Source organism: Lepisma saccharinum, chromosome 3, assembly GCF_977018435.1.
Source record: "Lepisma saccharinum chromosome 3, izLepSacc3.1, whole genome shotgun sequence".
NCBI lineage: Eukaryota > Metazoa > Arthropoda > Insecta > Zygentoma > Lepismatidae > Lepisma > Lepisma saccharinum.
The window spans coordinates 71,448,607-71,471,964 of NC_139231.1; the positions used below are offsets into that span (position 1 = coordinate 71,448,607).

At 37.1% G+C, this 23,358-nt stretch overlaps 1 protein-coding gene across 5 annotated transcripts in view; it reads right to left on the reverse strand.

Moving 5' to 3' along the window:
* Positions 1 to 23,358, reverse strand: part of LOC145985122 (apoptosis-resistant E3 ubiquitin protein ligase 1) — a 179,524-nt gene that overhangs the window by 31,238 nt on the left and 124,928 nt on the right. For 2 of the 5 annotated variants that reach the window (XM_083118757.1, XM_083118760.1), the window contains 5 exons: positions 17,924 to 18,064; positions 11,234 to 11,439; positions 7,485 to 7,684; positions 2,109 to 2,367; positions 190 to 359 (listed from right to left, as the gene is read on the reverse strand). In XM_083118757.1, coding sequence (XP_082974883.1) covers positions 190 to 359; positions 2,109 to 2,367; positions 7,485 to 7,684; positions 11,234 to 11,439; positions 17,924 to 18,064 — 976 coding nt within the window. The remainder of the gene's footprint in view (positions 1 to 189; positions 360 to 2,108; positions 2,368 to 7,484; positions 7,685 to 11,233; positions 11,440 to 17,923; positions 18,065 to 23,358) is intronic. The other 3 variants (XM_083118758.1, XM_083118761.1, XM_083118759.1) reach the window with 3 other exon arrangements.

A 23,358-nucleotide genomic window follows, 5' to 3' on the forward strand; every position in this document is an offset into this window, starting at 1 on the left:
CACACCTTTGAATGCTGATAAAAATATAGAAGACAATCGTTAATGACTGTGGATGATATAGCATGATGTAACATGGTGATATTTCATCAAATAATAATATTTTACTGGTTAATGGGTATCATGATTTACTTGTCAATATTTTGACTGTCAGTAAAGTTATCAGTATCATTAAACTGTAAGAAAACATACCTCATTAATGGAGACTTCGTAGTCGTCTGTGGGGGTTTCATTATGCTGGAAGATGCAAATGTTGTTGAATTCATCTCGAGGTTCAATGGTTAGCGTATGAGGGATTCCTGCAGTGCACACAACCGTGGAGCTGTGCCTCACAAACACAGTTTTGTTTGGGTCAGGTGGGCCTGTCAAAATATAAAAAAAGAATAAAAACTTTCTTATGGCATTCTAGAAATTTATATGCAATATTAAAAACAGATGGGATAGAAAAGATTTATCAGTGCTCTATTGGTATCAGCTGGTACAGGCATGCACTAGTATTTATTTTCTAATTAAAAAAAAGTTTAGAAAGCCCCTGCCTTGTTCATTGTGTACACTCTCACACAGTATTCAAACTCTTAATCTCTGCTTCGCTAGTTTTGCTTTCATGACTTTTCAAGATCATGAGTATTTTAAAATTTTCTCCAAAGACAACGTTTAGTCGAGACAAGTAAAAAATAACATCTGTGTTGATGCACCCTGAAAAAAATTGACTCAAATGAAAATTGAGACAAACTGTTCAGTTTTACAAAATCTAACTCCTCCAATATAGTTTTTAGCTTCTTTTTAGCTCTTTGACACTAATATGTTTTGGTAAGCCTGCCAAGCAGTGTCTGTGTGATTCCAACGTACCCCAAAATTCTAAATCAATTCAATTAAACGGTACATATATTTAAAATATTTAATTTAAGATACTGAGTTTGCATTTGCAATTCCACATATTCAGACTCAAAATACCTCTTCAAACACAAGTGACGGATGTTACGGGATATACTAATCTACGAAAATTTGTTAATTGTACAAGAACTTCAAACTCAAATTTATTTATTCAACTTTAGGATATCTTATCTTGCAAGAATCTTTTGTCTGTCAGATAGACCATCGGTTCTCAAACTTTTTTCACTGTACCCTTTATTCGTAACTAAACATTTAATGTACCGAATAGTGGGTTTTGGGGGAATTTTTTGGCTGCCTGATTGTTGTCTCTGCAATAGAGCAAAATGGTATTCGGGCTATATGTGGAAAGATCAGAATCATACGTTTATTTTTTTAATGGGTATTCCTATGTTTACAATCTTTGATTAGTTACAAAAATAAAAATGTGAAACACATGTATGCTAAGAAGTATATAAAAATCTTTAATTTTTACATATTTTTTCAGAGTTACTGAAATAAAGTAAAAAAACAAAAATAAGTTTATAAACAAACTGTCAAACACAATTTTGGAGTTTTTATTCTAAATCCTCAGAGTTTCTACTGAGAAGGATGTGTCTGCATAGCCTGATACAGTTTCTTGATGTCTGGTTGTGCACTTGAAACTTTCAAGCGGAGATTCGGCTCCAAATTTAATCTATTATAGATTTCGAACGAGTATTCTATTTCAAAACACATGAAAGAAAGATAAGAGTGTCAGTGACAAAATCAGCCCTATTTTCCTGTTGTTTTAAAGCTATAAAGTTTGAAACAATGAAGGCTGCTCTACACACCTGCAGCAAAAAATGTTGTCGTGTGGGCATTCTCGATATTTCTCTCGCGTACCCCCTTCAAGTCGTTCATGTACCCCTGGGGGTACACGTACCACAGTTTGAGAACCACTGAGATAGACTGTTCTGCAAAATACACTAAAAAAGTAAATGGATTGAGAGAATTCTGTTTTATTTTCCCCGCAGCTTTCTTTTCCTTTCCTTCCTCGATAAAAATAAAACCTACACTGTGAAAATCTTGCCTCAGGGCATTTATAAATGTATACAATGGGATTTGGATTAACAAAAGTTACAATTTTATACATCTACGGAGAAAAATTCATGCAGAATTCCCTGACCCAATAATTCATGCAGAATTCCCGGTGAGTAGCTACCCTGATGAATAAAATATGCAAGCACAAATACACGTACCTGGAAGAAAGTTCTTGAGGAAAGGACTGCCTTTCACGTGAGTGTTCCCAATAAGTACAGAGATTTGGTACTGCCCAGAATGCCGCACGGTGAACTTCACAACCGCAACATTGGCTAAGCTTGGGTCTGTTCCACCCAGCTCTGTCAGAGTTGCAACCTTGTGGCTTCCCTGGGTGACTTCCACCAGCAAGTTGTCTGTGTCGCAGATAGGGTAGGGACGACCATTGCGTTGGAAGAACTGAAAATCAGACAAGAAAGACTTAACTATCAAAATGGAAACACTTCGCAAAAATGCACATGGTTCTCAATACAACCAATATCATTTGACTTGACAATAAAACCAAATTTGAAACATGAAAGTCTTAAATTCTCATTCGAATTGAGTTTATTGTGTAACCATAATAAACTCCATGGGTATTCATCAAAATCTGGTGTATTCATGGTGTCTGTATTATAGTTCTGATTATGCCATAAATTTCTGAAATATGAATAAACATATGTTAAATTATCCCTGTAAAGTTTTCATGAAAAACACTTTACAATTGTAATTGTCTGTAAATTATGAGGTCTTCCAACCTACATCAAATGGAAATTCCCTACCCAAAAAACTACCAATGTCTATGAAGATGATCTGACAATTAGCCAATTAGTTAATAATATAACTTGTAACATTTACAATTAACAGACAACATAGTAAGTTTAAGAAATTTGCAAATACATAGTTTAAAGAGAATAATAAAGGGATAATATCTTTAAAGATAAATGGTAAAGTATTTTGATAAATATGTAAAGTATTTTATTCAATTTGAAGTAGAACATATTGTAATAAATTAACATTTGAACCACATTTCATTCTACAATATTTAAAATTCGTATTTCTTGTAGTTTCTAAATAGCCAAATTGAAATAAATTATGAAATTATTACTTTTATCAGCATTTCAATAAAGAAAATATAACATTTCTGTATTTATTTGTTTGTGATAGTTCACTAAAATATTGATTGCTTCTGTCAACTGTTAGACTCCTATTTCTTGGAACAGCATCTTCAACAGTAATGTATTGATTGATAATATTTTTAATTACTAGTGGGTTAAATAAAAGCCATATTTTATAAATGACTGTTTCAAATCAGATTCTGAGGAATGTGACAATCTTGTGAAGTAAGTCAGAGTATGTTTCAATATGAAAGTGAATGTTTCAAGTAGTTTTATCATAGTTCCAGTTACAGGATTGCTATGATTTTTTGAAATTCCCTGACATTTCTAGGTTTTCCAGTCCAAAAATGAAATTTTTCCAGACATGTTTATCATCATGATTTTTGCTTTTGAACTTTGTGTTTTTCAATTAAATATATAATCAGCTAATTATTATGAATATTCACTTTCACAACTTTTTTTAGCAGATTACATTCTACATACACAAGAACATGTGAAAATTCGAAGAGTAAAATGTAAAATTACAATCAGCATTAAATGTATTGGGTTAGGGTTACCAGATCGGTGTAAGGGAAATGTAGGACATGCTGTCCCAAAATGTAGGACCTTAAGTCAAAATGTAGGACGCAACACATTCTCAATAAATAATACATATTTCTATAGAACACGTTAGGAAGTAGTTGAAAAATGACATTTTTCAGTTTTTTAAAATATATTTCCCAGCGAATGTTTAAATGCAAAATTTCAAAATTGCAATCATACTAATCAATGCACCTCTTACTACTTGATTTAAGTGGTACTTCTCAGAGGAGACAATTTTTATCAAAATTTCAGGTTTAGTCAAACTATATATTGATGTTAGAGTGGACGGTCAAACTCGTTAAAATTATAGGAACCAATACCAAACATTTTACAGAGTTTATGAAAAATAATTCTCTCCTGAGTCTGTTGTTCTGATGGTAATGAAAGTACTCTCTCAACTTTTGAATTATGACCTGTAATGGGAAACAAATATTCAGAAATTACTGTAATTTAAAATGGTTTCATCTTGGGAAGTTTTTAGTTCAATAACAGGGTGTCTACCAAAATAATACATCCAGAAATCTTTTCTAGATCCTACTTAGGTAAAGTTGGAAATTAGTAATTAAGAAAATAAATATTTATTTAATGAAAATCCCTACCAAAGGGCCAGTTAAGATGAAAACTGAAGCTGAATTTAAGAACAGAATTAGATCTGCTATTTCGTATTAATGCATCCTGAACTGTGTTTGGCAGACAAGCGAGGCTTTGGCGTCTGGACTCACAGCCAGTATAGTCTTATGTGGGATTTGTGTCGGTTGTCCCTATATGTTTATGACTATCAACTCATCCATCTTATCTTACCATCATTCATCCTCATTTTCGCGATTAGCCAAAGGGACAGAAAAAGTGAAGTAAAATGAACCAAATCAACCAATAAATAGCAAAAATTCTTGACCACAAGAATAATTTATTGCCTTTTTATTGATTTCTTGACCTACTTGTTGATTTCTTTACTTTTTCTTGACTTCCATGACTTTCATGACTGGCAGACACCTTGAATAACTTTGTTCTCTATACCTCTGATTTACAATCAAATTATATTGAATAAGAATGGACAACACCTTGTTCCATCAATATAAACCCTAAGGCAACAAATTCTGCTCAGGCATTGAACAGTGACGTTATTTGTTCATTAATTGCTTCCGTTTTCCAGTTTGTTTAATAGCAGGACAAACTTTATTCTTTTTGTGTAAAGACTGAATCAAAATAAATTTCACTATTGAGTTTGGAAGCGCAGTCCATAGACTTGTAATTTGCATGACGTTTTTCTGTTACGTATTTTTCTAATTAATATTATGTGACGCTCAAAATGTAGGACATTTATGATATTTTTCAAATTCCTCCCGGACGCCGGACACAAGGCTAAAATGTAGGACATGTCCGGGAAAATCCGGACGTCTGGTAACCCTATATTGGGTGCTACAATCACGTCCATCTAGCCTTCAGGCTAAGGTAACAGAGGTACATAACTTCACCATAACAGACCTCCACAATATAAAATCAACAGAAAAAGTTCATAAACCATACACAATCTTTCATTTTCTGTCGGATTTATAGTGTCGTAGAAAATGTTGCTTTTTTGCTTAAATTTATAAGTACACAGCATCTGGAGAATTTTTTGTTGCATATAGGAATTCCATAGGAAATGCCAACAAGATTAAGATCAATAAAATTATAGACGATAACCTAATCTTTACCAACCTTTCCAAACATTATGATCATATTGTTTAGTTATCAATCAGATATCTGAACTGTAAGTTTTACTTTGATATTCTTTCTAATATCTAGTATTATAAAAGTGAAAATTTATTACAGAAATTCGAAGAAACCATAATTTTGCACAAGACTGAGAATCATAAGAACGAAAGAAACAAGTTTCTAAACTGAATCTTTTTTGGGAGTGGAATCACAAGAACCGAATCCAGAAGTGGAAGTGAACTGCTTGTTCGTTTTGCATCTTTTTCTCTTGCAGACTCCAAAATGAACGTAAATTCCAGACGATCTGCAAAATTCCCTGACATTTCCCTGATTCTTCCCTGACAAGCCAAATTCAATGACATTCCTCTGTTTTCCAGGTTTTCCAGATGTGTAGCAACCCTGAGTTACTAAAAATTTCATCAGATAACTTACCATGAATTATAATGTACAATCTTATATATTTGACAAGAAGTTAATTCTTAATTTCTTTAGAAGACTTACAGAAGTTTTAAATTGTTCTATTTGTTTATTAAAAGACCGATTTGAGTGTTGCTCAGTTCAAAGACAGATTCAGATGAGGAAGTGTATTTTAATTTCATTACCATGTTTAAGGACAAATGTTATTATTTGTCTAATATGATGTTATTTCAAAAGAGATAGCAGTTTGGAATGTGGCTGCTTCATACCTATGTGAAGTCACCTGGGAACAATGTATTAGAAATAAAAAAGATTGTGATCTCCTGTATCAGATTCGTAACAGCAAAAGATTCATAAAAACAAAGGGTGGAAAATTAATGAGGGGCTCTTCATCAGCAGCAACTGAAATGATTCTCCATTTGAAGTGGGAAAAAGTTTTGCAAATAATATTGTAACACACTGCATTGTTTAATAAATCTCTTCTGAGAGTTTAACCCTTAAATGACGGAGCATGTTTGCCAGCGAACTGCAAACTACAGCTGAAAATTTAAACTTCATGCTTTTAAATAAAATTTTATATCTCTGGAACTGGAAGAAGAAAGGAAAAACTATATTTTTAACGAAATTTGAAATTCATCAGACCCCTAAGCATGTAATGCTGGAAAGTGAAGGTACAAAACAGTACCTGCATATTACCTGATTTTCCATTACTGTGCAAAACAATTGCATACTTATTGTTGATACTCTCTGAGAAAAAAAAAATCCAATGTAGAACACACGATCACTTTTCCAGTGGGAAATTCGAAAATCACCATACTGAAATTAATTTATTTTAGCTCAGGAACTAAGAACATTAGAGTTATAAACTATACCTCGTTTTGTTCAGTACACAATGGGCTATAAGACTGTGGTAGAAAAAAAACATTTTTTTCTTAATTGGTTAGAAGAAGAAATAGAAAGAAAAAAACAATTATTTTTTTCACGAAATTTGAAATTCATTGGACCCCTTCTTGCCCTATTGGCCAAAATATCCCACTTACGATGCAACTTAGAGGAGCGGTAAGCACAAGTGAGTGAGAGAGCACTTATATGGGTTGCTGCCCTATTGCTCAGGTTCCCAGGTCAATCCTTGTTGCTGAATGCCAGTTAAGCTGGTCAGAGGTGTCATTCCTCTGGATAGGACCCTGTCATAGGCTCTATAGCTCCTGGTCATGCAGCAGATTTGATTCCTATCCAGTGAACTTCTCATGGTCTCCTTGTGAACTTCCATGACCTCCTTCTTGGTGTAAATTGTTCACCCACAATAGGTGTGCTTTCAGGGAGTTGGACAGTAATCAGGATTTATTTGGTAATGATCTGTAGGACTACAGTGGGTCATAATAACACGATACACCATTGGCATGGTTGCCCAAACCTATAAGTCACGTGAAAATCCCATCACCAAACCTCAACCTATCGAAAATTTCCCAAGTTCAAAATTTCCTCTCTGCCAGATTTTCACGTGATCACCACATGGTAGAATGAGTTATGCAGTTCGGAGTTTCATCACCTTGCAATATTAACCAAGAAAGAAAAAAAAAATGAAAAAATAATTCCCGACTGAAAATAAAAATACAAAAATTCTTAAGTGAGGTCAACTGCTTTTTACACACCCTTTAGTTACACGGTCTGCACCTGGCTGATAAACTCAATATCTCTAATGAAGCTTCATGACTAATTTCAAGTAAGGAAAAGCTGTCTTACCTTAACACTAAAAGTCATTGTCTCTCCTACTACTTGTGGATCGCTCCAGTCGAAAACCACCTTGCAGTTGGCAGGAAGCAGATACTTTCCGGTGACGTATTGCAGCAAGGAGTGCTTCGCTTCAGGTGCTAGGGCTGGCTGAGTCATAGCAGCTAAAGTTACGAGTCCAGCAACACTTACTGACACTACCAGCATCCCACCTGCAGAGGCAACCATCACGTGCATAAGTACATGAAAAAGGGGAGAATCCCTGAAGATGCCAAACCTCCAACCACCAACCACATATATTCAGGGGTATGTGCTTAGTGCCCTGGTGCCTTTAAAATAAACCAGGACATCAGATCAACGGAATTTCCCCCATTTCTCTTTTTTCCCTCCTTCTTTACTGATGATAGTTTCAATATCAATACATACATTGTATGAGGCGTTAAAACCAGATCTGGTTAACGTCTCATAGATATGGTGGATCAAGCAAAGCTACCTGGTGTACACCGCATCCATAAATGATGAGGTGTAACATCAAATAATGCTGTCACTTTATAATCAAAGTGCCCTGGGTTTGATCCATCATGTAGGCACATTGGGTCTACGTTAAACTGTAGGTCCAGCCTAAAACAAACTTTGGCTAACATTTTTGTCTCTTGCTTCTTTACTTCTTTCTCTTCCTCCCTCATTTTCCACCATTCCTTTTATGTATTCTTTCCTTTCTACTTTAAAACATTTTCTTCTGATGACACATAAACATGGCATCAATATATGCCATACAACTTTTCAATTTTAACCACATTTGGGAAAGTTTCATCAGGATTCATGGCTGATATCAACATACAGTGTCCGTTCTGAACGTATCTGAACTGTCCGCAGCGCGGTGTGAGAATTGGTCTAGGGTTCGGGTAAGCTGCACCAGGTGGCAGTGGGGACCTTAACCTTCAAAACACGGCCATGCTCAGTTGCCTGTGAGCAGTGGTTGAGGTGCAATCGCTCGTGTTGTGTACACGGAAAAAACGTCGCGTCAAGAATTTGCAGTTGGTGGATTTGGTTAAAATGGAATGCACTTTGGAACAGCGCTACGCTGTGAAATTTTGTGTTAAATTGAAAAAAATTTTACGGAGACTTTAACCATGCTACGGGAGACTTACGGCAAGGAAGTGATGTCCCGCACACAAGTTTACACATGGCACACGGCGTTCAAGGAACACCCCCGCGTCCCCTCATCAAAACAAGGCCCGGATGTCAAAATCAAAGGTGAAGACAATGCTCCTTGTCTTTTTCGATGTGAAGGGGGTCACGCACAAAGAGTTTGTACCTGCTGGGACCACCGTGAATGCAGCTTACTACAAAACAGTGCTTCAGCGTCTCTGACAGAGGGTCCAGCGCGTCCGGTCCGACATCGCCGACAGGTCGGTGCTTCACCACGACAACACGCCGGCTCACACAGCGCTGTTGGTAGATGAGTTTTTGGCCAACGTAAGCATGGCAATGCTGCCTCATCCCCCTTACAGCCAGGACTTGGCACCGACTCAAGGGGAAGTGTTTTGCGTCAATTGAAGAGGTTCAAGCTCCCACGACCGCAGCATTAAAGGGGGTTTCAGTCAAGGACTTCCAGGACTGCTGTGAACAGTGGAAAAGTCGCTATACTCGCTGTATTGAGGCTGAAGGTGCCTACATTGAAGACTATTGACAGCAGTTGTAATTGTCATCAATAAATTGTTTGCAAATAAATAAGTTCGTATACTTTCAGAATGGACCCTGTATACATCAGTATAAGCTCGATTCAAAATGCACGATTTCAAGTAATTTTGATTTCCATACTTGCCATTTTCTGGTGTACTTATGCATACCTGTAAACCAAGCTTTTTCCTGGAACTCCGGAACAATCTTGGTCGCCTCCATCTAAAGGATTGGATTGGATTGATTTGTAGTTTTAAGTCCACTTTATGCACAGTAAGGCTAATCGGGACTGGACCTACAGTTTAAAGTGGGATCCGAACCACTATGTGCCTCCACCGGGAATCGAACCCGGAACCCCTTGATTACAAGGCGACGACGCTACCACTGCGCCATCAGGGAGGCCTCCATCTAAAGGAATGCACCTACTTGCATAGGAGGTTTCCACAGGTAATGGAGGCGACAAAAGGTAGTGGCAGTAGCTACTATGTATACGAGGGTCACTATTTATATTTTGAGCCTTGGCAACACGATTGAAGTTAGGCGCGATTTGACGTTTGCACGGAATCGTCTGGCATTATTGACCATAACGTACTTCAAATGTTTTGTCAATAGCTTCATTTGTGTTGTTTATGTTGCCTTGGAGATTGCACGACAACAATAAAATGGAATTAACTCGTGAACATTTTCGTGCGATGATTTTTTACGATTTTCGACGTGGATTATCAAGACAAGAGTGCATCGATCAACTTACTTCCACATTTGGCGATGAAGCCTCATCCTTTGCCACTGTGAAACGATGGTATAATGAATTTAATCGTGGCCGCCATTCGCTCACCGACGAGATTCGTGAAGGTCGTCCAAAATCAGTTGTTGTTCAAGAAAACATTGATGCTGTGCAAAACCTAATACTGCAAGATCGTCATGTGACATACTGTGAGATTGAGGCAACCATAGGCATTAGTTCCACCAGCATATATAAAATATTACATGATCATTTAGCTGTGAGAAAGGTATGTTCTCCTTGGATCCCACACAATTTGACAAAAACTCAAAAAGACGCTCGCGTCAATTGGTGCAAACAAATGCTCAATAAATACAATCATGGTGCTTCAAAAGACGTATATAAGATTGTAACAGGTGACGAATCATGGATATATGCATATGAGCCGGAACGTAAACAGCAGTCGACTGTATGGGTGTTTCAAGATGAACCCAATCCAACAAAAGTTGTTCGCGCTCGAAGCACATCGAAACAAATGGTCGCCTGTTTTTTTCGGGAAAACTAGTCATGTGGCAACTGTGCCTTTAGAGGAACGTAGAATGGTACACAACAATTTGTTTGCCAGAGGTCTTCGGTCAAATACGGAAAACAAACAAACGCTGTCGGATCATTCTTCATCAAGACATGCCAAAAAATCGAACTGATGGGTCATCCGCCGTACAGTCCTGATTTGGCACCCAATGACTTCTTCTTGTTCCCGAATGTCAAGAATAAATTGCGTGGACAACGATTTTCGTCGGCGGAAGATGCCGTTGATGCGTTCAAAAACCATATTATGGAGGTGTCTCAAGAAGATTGAAAAAACTGCTTTGACAAATGGTTCGAACGAACGCAAAAGTGTATTGACCATAAAGGAGAATACTTCGAAAAACAATAAAGCAGTTTTCAATGCCAAATTCCTGTTTTTTCATTGTTAGGCTCAAAATATAAATAGTGACCCTCGTATAAGATTTGGGTGTCGTGAGGGAACTCGTCTTTGTTATGTAAGAGTTGTCTACCTTTGGGTGATACTGTAAGCCAAGCAAGAAGAACAGAAATGAGACCAGTCAGTGCTGTCACCAGGATGCAGAGGTAAGTGTTAGCACATTCCTTTACCAACAACCCTCCTCCTCCTTTTCTGATTACCTATAAATAGTGCTCTAACAATTAAGTTTGAGCTCTGGTCCAGCTTGCATTCTTGCTAAAATTTCTGCATAGTACACCTCCTGCATGTGTCAAGGTAAGGTAATACACTGTATTAGTTCTTTTGTTTGATGACAATAAGAATAAACGGACATGTTTTTACAGAAACACTTACCCCAGGTCCATGCTTCCTGATGCTGGCTGCTTTTTACCACTGAGCTCCAGAGTGAAATTTTAAGTCCTTCTAGATCATCTTTGGAAGTAGGGAGTGCTTGGCGGGCTGCAGTCCATGTCACGAAATCTTTGCCTAACAAACCTTCAACTCTACTATCTTCTAACCAGTACACATCCTCTAACGATGTTACTTCAAGCTGTACCAACCTGAAAAGACACAACACCTCTGAGATTAACAAATCTTGTAAGAAGGAGTATATATGGACAATGTTGGAAAATAGTGTCGCCATCAGTTGGGTATGTAGTTAAGGCTTGATTTGACTCAGGACACAAGTTGGAATTATCTAATTAAAAAAAAAAAAAAATCCGGTAGAAGTTCCAAAATATGGTTGGTTAGTTGCAATGGTATACTTACATTCCAATTTTCATAAATAATCTGAACAACATGAAATTTTGCCACAATGGTTATCATTATCCTTCACTGTTTCCTGTCCCTAAGTAGATAGGCATAGAAGTCAGCCTCTCCATTTTCTTCTGATCTTCCATCACTTCTCTCTTTCCACTGTGTTCCAATCATGTCCTCTTGTTCTTACACTCTTTACCACTTGCAGAAAAATCTTGGTCTTCTTCTGGACTTTTCCCCCTCTCCTTGTGATCTCACTGGTAGTCCCACCCCATCCTCTTCACATGTCTGAACCTCCTCTACTGTGCCTGATTTATTCTCTTCTGCAGCTTAACCTCCACTCTCTCTCAAATTTTATCATTCCTTATTTTGTGTCTTCTGATCTTTCCTATTATATTCCTTAAGAATTCGAGCTCCATCCCTACATCTTGCTTCTGTCTCTAACCCTTTTTGACAACGTTACCATCATTGTTGTGGCATTTGTTGTAGCAGGTCACCCTTCATTATAGAATGATGCTGGCTGCAATTCAAACCACGCGGTGGCAGCTTCTTTCATCTTGTTGTCATTGTGGAACCACCAGTCGACAAGGAAGGATTTCAGATGTGGAAACACATGTCTTGTCTCCTGTGACTGTACGGCTCAAAAAGTCATTGCTCACTGTATTGTGCTAGAAAGACCAATGCACAGGCCTGCCCAGTGGCAGCGATTAGGGGGGGGGAGGGCAAGGGGGGCAGTTGCTCCCACTTTTGTCCCCACACTATGCTAAACCTTATCAACAAAGGGAAATAAACTGTGCTTGCCCCCCCCCCCCTCCTGGTTTTGGAACCCAATCGCTGCCACTGGGCCTGCCATTTCACTTTGTGCTCTTCTGTAAGCATCTTTGGCACCCAGCATGTGCACACAATTTCTGAAAATGAAGTTTATTAGGTGACCACGAAATTGGTGAAAAACTATAGAATAGTGACATACTGCTTGACTAAGATGAGAAAACCGCTGTGAGGCTGTCATCAAATTTTCAACTGTAAGCAAGAAGAGGGAACATGAGCGAAACAAATAGCTGTCTGCCATATAATCCTGCCCTTGGACTGCCACAATGTGCAGCATTATTCACCCCATCATTTTCATCTTTATTCATTGTTAAGTGTTTGAATCATGATGGGGAAAGCATACACAGAAAAAGCAGAGGCATCATATTTAACAATGAAGCATGGGAGGGAAGTTATACGTATGGCAACATAGGCATTCAGGCACAAGAAAAAGTGAAGCGATAGAGAAAACAAATGACTGTCCATTTTAGTTCATGAGTTTGATGTGGTTCTTTTCATCTTGGTTAAGCTGTAATCGTGAATCGTCTGTTCTCTCTCAATTTCAGCCAGTTTCATGTTCCTTGCATTCAAGAAACAGGCAGGCTTCTCGATTTTCTTAAACATTATAAACACACAGCACATTGTATAAATGCAGTTCAAATGACTGCAAACGGGATTTATGCCTTGCCAAAGAATCGGAAACTCAACGCACACCATAGTGACTGCAGCAGCAATATTTGCAAAACAGAACTTATTTTGTGGATATATCTATCATATTTACCTCCTCATCTAATTATGCTTCCCTGATATTTGAAATTCTACTACCTTCAACGTTATTCTTTGTACATTTCTTGTTACTAACACTTCACACTTTCCTGTGCTTACCCAGCTCTTTGGATTTCCTCAAGCTGTTTCTGTACTACTCCTTCACTATTTCCACATACGTATTAGGAAGTCATCATTTCTTCTGCTATCTTCTCCCTCACCTTGCTATTAATTACAACACTGTCATTATGAAGAGCACTAGGGAAAATGCACTTCCCTACTTTGGTATCAGCATCAGTTAAAAAGTACTACAGGCTGAACTCAAATTACCTTCCAACAGAGGGAGCAAATTGGAGAGAAGAAATAAATGTTGGTGTTTAAAAGACTGTTATTTTTAGTGTGCTCTTTCACTTTATCCCTGTGATAAATCAATCCTTAAAATTTGCACCTTGTCAATTTCTACCCCATGTATAAATCACTCTTACCTTGCAAAGTAGTAGTTCGTTATACTTAATACATTAGTATTTATAAACAATAAATCTAGCTAAAGCATGTACTGCACCCACCATCTCCCTACAATAATTCCTTTATGTGCTCTTCATCCAATTCTGCAATGATCACTTGTTTCAAACTTTCCATACCATCTGTAGCACATTCATTTGGAGATGTGCCCATCAACAAACGCAATACTTACAACATGTGGGTTGACAGCCCTTGAAGGGCCTAGGCCATTCTCCCGACTACCAGTCTCCCTCCCACAATCCTACCTAGACGTGTGGAGATCTTCAACCGGTAATGGGGTGACATGGGGTCAGCACGTCGAACCCTCAGTCGTTATAGGAGATTTCCGAGACCGGGTTACGCTACTCACTCATAGCTCCCCAATTTTCTCACGATGGTGGGTTGCCACTGGTCCTATACATAGGCCGAGAAACCAGAGACTGAACCCATGCCGTCCAGGAGTCGGAGTCCAAATCACAGCACCTTAGACCACACGGCCACGGAGGAGAACAATGCAATACTTAACTTCCATAAATCTTCCATGGCTGGGTTTCAAGTATTGAATTCTTAGAGCCGTATTATAGCTTCTTGGGAACATTCCATTTCACCATGTGTTCAGTCTTAGACTCCCCTGATTTTTGTGAACCACAAAACAGCATGAGTCACAAGAGTACCCATGTCAGTTTTTACTCTTCTTGCATCATGCCTGTCAATGGTAGGGATCATGGAATGTGGACATCTGTAATTTGTGGTATTACTCACCTTACCAACTCAACACATTAAACCGAAATGTGAACCAGTAGTTGTGAAAGATGTAAACATTATCCAGGCTTACCATTGAAACTGCATATTAAAATTTTAAAAACTTCGTTATTTTTATTTTGCCAATGTCAAAGTTTAGTTGTATGTGCAGTCAAGAACAGTTCTAGTTTACTGCATGATTATTGTTACTATTATTAAGACCATTTCTCAAAATGGGTTACAGGGTTACAGCCTCACCTTTGTGTGAAACTTTTTTCCAGGCTAGACAAGGTTGAGTTGAGAGAGAGAGAGGGGACAGAGGTTGAGGATTCAACCACTCCCAAAATATCTTTGAAATACCAGTACTACTAATAATAATGCATAAAAAAAGTTTTCTGTGTCCATTCCTTTTATATCGCAATATATATATATATCACAATGTTCTCCATTTCTTGCCTACAAATGGAGTAGAAGTATTTTATAAATAGCTGACCGTTGAATGAAAACTTCCTTCAACTTCAAAACCCATTCAAGTAATAAGAATAAGTGTCGAGAATTCTTCCATCTCTCATGAAAAATAAGTGAAAACTAATTGGACTTTGGCCTACAAGCAGGGCCAGACTGGCCCACCGGGCAAACTCCCGGTGTGACCTCTCAGTGCCCTTCCAAAAACACACATTCAGCGCCTTTTATCCCCCAACTGCTCACAATCAGCACCCTCTTGAGGAAAAATTTCCACTGCCCTCTTGGCAATCCCAGTCTGGCCCTGCCTACAAGTGATGGAGAAAGTGACATCACACTTTTTTTTTCTTCCAAATCACTACCTACCTCGAGTTGGACAATTTACACTTTAGATATTTTTCTTTAGTCTCTATATAGAAAAGCATTGGTTGAAACTGAATCACTGATACTGGTTGATACTTTTGGAGTCTGGAATTCTCACATGGTCCTCAAAAATGCCACGTGACACTTTTACAGGGTCTGAATATCCTGGAAATTATGAAAATATGTATACTCTTCTTTATTTTTGCAACAAAACTGTGGAGAGAAGTAGATTTTGTGATTTAAAGGATTGTCTCGTGTGAAATTATGAATATTTTAAAGCAAAACTCTGGTAGATTGCTACTGTATAGTTCATGTAAAATTATAAGCATTAAAATTTATAAATATTCTGAATAACTTTGAATTGTTATAATTTTTAAGTATTGGTGTTGGTGGTAATCGATACGAGTATTGGCATTGGTATCAGTATTGGTTCAAATTGGTATTATCTCACACCTAAAAAAACACACACACACAGGAGAAACAGGAGGTGGTTCTTTGAAAAGAAGGGTGCCTTCCCTCCAATATATTTTACCTTCAAGGCAAGTGGCTCCCCACTCCTCTGCTGCTTAATGGGGATGCAATGTATGTGTGAGTGTGCATATCAAATTTAGAGGAGTATATATAATAGGCCATTACATAAAGTGGAAATTATAAAAAAATGATCGGAGGAATAAAAATTACTCTAATGTGAAGGTTTACTCTCATTTGTACACCAGAGACACATAAAATCATGCAGTCTCTGTTCACCAGTAATACATAAGAAAACAATGAGTGAGGAGGGATATTTCCTGAGAGAGCAGTCACTATTAATATACCCATAAATACAATACAAAAAAGCATATTTGGGCTAAAAAAGCATTAATTTACCTAGTTTTTCTTTTCTTGTGGCCTGGTGGTGGTTAGGGAGGATGACAGGTTGTTCCTTTCTGCTCACAGATGTCTTGAACAGTACATCCTTGATAAACATAGTAGGTGACAGATAAACATATATTCTACCCTCTCTTCTCTTCCAACAGACTGAACCACACTAATACTCTCTAGGCAACAGATAGAATGAATATATCTTATGATGGAAAACTTTTGGGAAAGCCTTGGTGGCCTTGCAATCCTGGGATGCATAGCTTGATCATGGATAACTCTCCCTTATCCTCTCAAATGTGCAACGGCAAAACCCCTCAATCACCATCTACAGAAATAACTTGCGCATCACCTGGTGGATGGGGAAAATACATCTAAAAATGGATCTAATGCAGGAAAATCTCAGTGTCATTACTAAACGTCCTACTCAATATCTACAATGACGATATCTAGTCAACGTCTTAAGCTACTGGCTCAATACAGGGAGAAAAAGGGTTACCTAAAAGTACAGACCAATCTACTTCACTGTAAGGATAGGTAAAACAGATTAATTGGCACTCTAATCGATATTGGTTGATACAGATATATTGGTATATAAGTAATATTACTGATAACTTTAGGAAACAGTGTCCTGATTGCTATGTAATGAAATTAAGAATGCCTAACATTACTGTTCAACTTCATCAAAATAAAGATCTACTTATACTCAACACAGATGAAAAACATGGCAGTCATAAAATTTTAGGCATCTTCCATAGAGCATAACAAGGAACAGGCAAAAAAATGGGAATGAAGAACAGGAATGTTGTTTTCTTTACAAATTAACCATAAACATTCTGGCTTGGGGTTCAAAACTTTGATATCTTGGTGTCACTTTGGATCCAGTATATTTCTGGTAGCCCTAGGTTAACAAATGCTTGATTTTGATGCAGAGAGTTTGTTGTGAACTCACACTTATGTCTGGCTTTACATGGGCCGTAATGGAGCAAAGCACATGAGTGGCTTTACACAGCACTTCATAAGAACCATGTTAATGTCAGATCCACGTACGGGTTCACAGCAAACTTAATGAATCAAACTTCTTCCTTGTGTGCATTAGTGCTTCAAAATCAAAGCTATATAATTAATCAACAAAACGTGGATCCAACTAAAATGAGAAACTTTAAGAAGTATACATTTCTGTAAATTTTATGATGAGAGTATTTTGGATTAAACAAATATGATTGACTTTACTTTCATATTACTTTGCGAAGTGTTCTTAGATGAATTTTTTTAGTTGATACAATAATTTAAATATCTATTGATACACCACACTCAAATGTTTAACAGAAAGGGATAACTGCATGCACATGTTCAAAAAGGAAAGAAATTCTTTGACTCATGAATCATCAATGAAACTGCCCATTCTACAATGTGAGAAAAACAATACTCCCATGTTCCTGCATCAAAAATATTCATGAAAATATGCATTTTTTTTCATGTTCATGAGCACAAGAATTATGTGGTCACCAAAATTTAGAACCTACCAAATAGAGACAGGCACCAAATAAAAAAAAATAAAAAACAGTTGCAATTTGCAACTTCCGATTGCCAATTTCAAACATTGTTCTGGCTAGTGGAATCTGAGAATTACAGGTTAAAACATTTAAGCACAACATCATGATCAGAAATCTTTCAGAAAAAGGACAGCTACATCCATAGCACAGCAAAGCAAGGAACAGTTACTGTTAGAGAAAAAGCCACACACTGGAGAGACTGGGGGAAGGGGGACACACACAGTATGCACTGTACCTTTCCTGAAGATTTCCAGATGTTTGTGGAGAAAGAAAGCCCTGGTCATCAATGTCACATAGTTTATTTCCGTGATACATTTTAACCTCTGGACCTATCTCAAGGGCAGAATCTTTGAGGAAAATCTCCGAAAACCTGCAACTGAAGACAGTAGCCCTGCATGAAGTCGTAAAGAAGTTATCTGACATTCTCGTCAAGTGTAAAGGAATAATTTTGCTTTTAAAATAATTGCTGTTCTTTAAAACAGATGTCAAACTCGAACTGATAACAGGTTACATGTATAGTTAATAGGCGTGGACTTATGTCAAATTTTACTAACAAACTTCAATGGATTGCGTACTTATGACTGGTAACTTTTTACTTCATTTGTCCAAAGTTTCGGTTATTATGACGATGATCTTCATCATAGAACACATGTGCACAAACTGGCAGAAATCAATGTGCCCTGTTTTCGACCATTTTATTCCTAAGCCCATACTGAAGCTTTGGCCTGAATAAGCAAAGTTGTTCCCCAAAATTTCCCTTCTTTTGGAAAACCACAATGATATTCGGAATTCTAGAAAATTACATCTGTTCAGATTTCCTCCTAGAGCAGACCTGAACAACTCGCTTACACTTGTGGAGGTCAGCAAACGCTTCCATGTGAGAGTTTTGTGCTTGCGCACTGCATGAACTCAATGAAAACTCCTCCCTCGCTTCCTCCTGTTGCCCCTCTTACAACACTCCAATATTGCTGCTCGCTCTCCAGTCCACATATGCATACGAGTGTGCTCTTCCACAATTATAACAGGTTCACCAGACCTGTTCTACACCATTCAAATGGTTGTCATCTGTGAAACAAACTGAAAGATTGGCTTGAATGCTCTAGAAGGAATTCTATGCAGATGTAAATTTTCGGAATTTGGAATATCACAGCAGTTTTTTTAAAGGAGAGGAAATGACTTTGCTGGTGCAGGTCAAAGTTTCAGCATGGGTTTAAAGATTCAAATTTGAATTTCTTATAATCTATGATGAAGATCGTAGTAATGGTGATCAAAACATTGGCAGATGAAAAAAGAAGGTACCATATGTAAGAACACGGAGCTTTGTAGTATTTTTTACATTTTATAGTATACAATGATAGTAATATGGACATTAGAAAAGAAAAAAAAACTTTTATGGCAAACAGACATAAAATTTAGTGATACTGACAACCTAACCGAAGTGATACAAAATTGTAAGTGCGTTTTCAGAAACCTAAATTAATCATTAACCTCCTTTAATTATTATTGCACAAGTTTGATCGGTTTAGCCTCAGGCTACATATTAGAAATTTTGTTTTACAAAAACAGGGAACATGAAATAAACTTTTATACTTATAAAACAATAACAAACTGGATCAACTATTTACATTAATATCAAATTGGCACAATTACCAGAAATTATTAATATACACTCAATGCCAAGAAAGTATCAATTAGTCTGTTTCATTCCCAATATTTAATAATAGAAAAACAATAGATATATGTGAAAAATATTAGTGTACAAGTGATGGAAGGCTAATTACAGGATTGTGATTTCCTTTTTTCTTAGTATTGTCATAGTATTGCATCTAAGGACATTTAAAAGGTTTTTACATTATTTTACCCACATACAAAAACAATCAATTAAAATTAATAATGATATTCACTTATATTTCTCACTCAAATGGTTTTATTTATTTATATTGTTAGTTAATGAAGTCAATAAAGACTGATTATAAGAGTGATCAAGTGAGTAAAAAGGTAATTATGAATAATTATACATGTTCTCATTGTTGCAAAGAAATTAACCTGTATTCCATTCCACAAGGGTTTGCCACACAAAATTGCACATTTTTTTTTCTTCTTCAAGAATTTGACTTCAAAATTGTTTTTAATCACAAAGGAATTTGGAATTTACATTTAACGAATATCAAATGAGAAAAACAGTGCCAGATGAGGTAACCACAGGATTATGTAAAATAATATGTTCATGTTCGAAAGATTGTGTGGGGCAAACATTAAGAAAAATGGGAAAACGATGGCATGAATATGATTTAGACATCACAAATTTGGACCCACAAATGAGTTTGTTAGTTCACATCATCAAAGTCTTTAAAAAGAGTAATGGGAGGCAATGATTTAAATGTGTGAGAGGCGTTGTTCATTGCAGAGGAACCCTGGAAGAAATTCAATAAAGGGAGTGTCAATATAGACTCACTATGGAGTTATCTTTTTCATAAGTGGGGTAAGCTACCTTTGAAATTTAGTCCTGCAGAACACATCAAGAATCTTTGTAGAGAGGATGATGATTTTGAATTGCCTGATGATATTTAGGATCGATAATTGAGGTTTGATAGCATCTTCATTTGAAATAGTAATAATGCAGGATAGCCAGGTTCGATTCCCATTATGGGTGAGCTAAGGTTGGAATTTTTCAGGCCTTGACCCTGCATAAAGTGGCTCTGGGACTCACCCAGCCTCAAATCAATGGGGACCTGAGGGCAATTCCAAGGGGGGAGGGAGTAAAGGCAGCCAGTGTGTGGTAGTGATCACATTACCTCCAAAATGGCCTAGATCGAGAATGTGTGGTGCCCTACACCGTCCATCCCTTAAATGTGCCTTCACAGCATGGTGCTATATGCATGGGAAACTTTACCTTCACATTACATTTAAAAAAAAAAAAAAGGCTTGTTTCAACAATGTAATTATTGACAGGTCATTGTACCAAAAGTCCCATTACCCCTCCTCTGAATTGTAGACAAACCTGCAAAATGTTATTTTAACAGCATGCGTATGATGAGAGGATGGTATACCATTAAATCAGACCAATGACCATCATTTACTCCAGAGGATCTGTGTGCACACCACCATTTTCATGGCACAGTATTATTCGCCTCCAGGTGCGATGTGAAATCCCCCATAACATAAGATGTCTGATCTGGATTTCAGGTGGCCATTTTAAGAGAATACCTCAATGATGTGTTCAGAGACAAATGGATTGGACGAGGATCACCAAATTTACCAGCGCCTCTAAAATGGTCACCCCAAAGTCCAAATCTGACATCTTGTGATAATGCGCTATGGGGACACATCAAACAGAAAGTCGCCCATAATCGTTATCAGACAACTGGGGAACTTCAAGAAGCTGTTCGCAGTGCGTTTGCTTCCCTCACGCCAGCCATGTTACGGAGGATTTCACATCGCACCTGGAGGCGAATAATACCATGCCATGAAAATGGCGGTGTGCACACAGATCCTCTGGAGTAAATGGTGGTCATTGGTCATTAATGGTATACCATTCTCTCATCATATGCATGCTGTTAAAATAACATTTTGCAGGTTTGTCTACAATTCAAAGGGGGGGGGGGTAATGGGACTTTTGTAACACCCTCTATAATGGCTTCCTTTTTCTTTCTGTTAATTTTACTATATTCTTATAAGTGTAACATCAATCAAACAAGAATAAATGTCTGATGAAGGGAGCATGTGTTCCCCCCTAAACGTTACATTGAAAATTGTGTTTATGTGCTTGAAAGAACCATCAACTGCAAGAGAAATAATTATGCAATGTAAGCAATATGTACATACAAGAAAAATTGTAGAACTTTCGTACTATTATCTTAGCCATAGACTGTACAAAAAATTAGACTGAAGCATGGTCCATTGACGTTGTTTGCCACCTGCCTCAGAAGGTCTGGTCAAAGGCCACTTTTTGGCAAGTTGAGGCAGTTGTAAAACTGTGACATCATAGAGATGAAAGATCATGGGGGGTAAGTTTAATATCTGCTAGATTTAGCAAGGGAAACATGTTTCTGTGTTGTTGTTTTTTGCTCTTGTATTCGTGTATTTCCAGTTATTTTTTTATGCGATTGATATAATAGTGTCCGAATAATAATAATGTCTCACTGTGCTGTAAGTGCATGTCCACACTATCTCAAGAAAACAAAAAATTCTACCATAGTTCACCACACATTTCTGTCCGATGAAAAGTTCCAAAAAATTGGGAGAGCAAATGCTATCGAAAAGACAACATTTCAGGCTGCTAATATTGTTTACCAGAATATTACGAACGTGATTTACAATCTGAATTACTAGAAATTTCACCAAAGAAGAGGCTGAAGAAAGGCACCATTCCTACATTGATAATTCCAGTTACATACACATGAGCAGGTCACTGATGGTAACAGTGTATATGATCGTGAAATGAGGAACACAAAACTTAAAAAACAGCATATTAAGAGTTTTGTTAATACATTCTACCTGAAAAATTGATATAATCCTCTCTATCCCAAATTTGGATTGCCTCAGAAATGCGATAGTAAAATTTACAAATTTTCTTGAATCTAGATATTTTTGGCCATCAGTAGTGTGAAAGCAAGATGTGCTTGGAAAAAGGTTGTCTGACTAAGTGCATATGTAACTTCGAGAACAAAAATCTTTATCATTTATTTGTTCATAAGAAAACGAAACAATTGTAAACCCAATACAACATGAAGTACTTGGTGTTTTCTGAAAAGTAGCGGTGATCAGGTGCCAAAAGTGGTGGTCAAAGACAATTTACTTTCTCTTGTTAGACAATGCTTAGCTTAAGAGACCATACTGCAGGGGCAAAAGTATAGAGGCTATCCACCGGAAGGAAGTGTCTTCGCGTGGATGCCATAGTTGTAGCACAATAACTTCCAGTTCGTAGGCTCACAACATGCTGCAAAGGGAGTTAAGATTGTGTTCATATGGGAAAGGAGTGTGTAGCAGGAGGATGTAAACTACGATCGGAGCTAAATAATCATTCACAGGTCTCCCAATTTAGTCGAGAAATAGCATTATTTTTCCTTTTAGAATGTGAGGATTTTAAAAAAAAACCACCGTCCTGATTCCAAAAATATTGCGTCCCGCACCCCCTAGCAACCACTTCATTAAAGGCAGAAGTGAAATCATTAAAATCTCGAATTTCTCTTTATGATTTAGTGATATGAGCAAAAATATTACTTTTCATTTCAAAAGATGCTCAGTCATAGTCAGTTGGGTTACACGTTATGTTCTTGAAAGTTTTGTGTAGCCAGAAAAAAAATATTTTTGTGTAACCAGGAGAAATAAGTTTTTGTGTAAACCTAAAACTAAGTGGGGAATTTTTATTATTTTTTTATCTTTTGCATATGGTAATCTATGCAACATTTATAGAATAGAATGTTTGAATGCTGGTGAGGCAATGGTATGTTATTGTGTTTGTCCCATCATTAATTTTTCCAGTTTATTTTCATCTCCATCGTCACGATTAACACAAATAGTAGAAAATTGACATAAAATAGCGATGAGCATTTTGTATTTCTGTGTTCAAATGGGAACGAAATCAGCAAGTATGCATTACCACATCCCGCTGACTCACCCTGACTGAAGGAAGGAAAAAAAACCCTCCTTTTTCCACTTTTTATATGT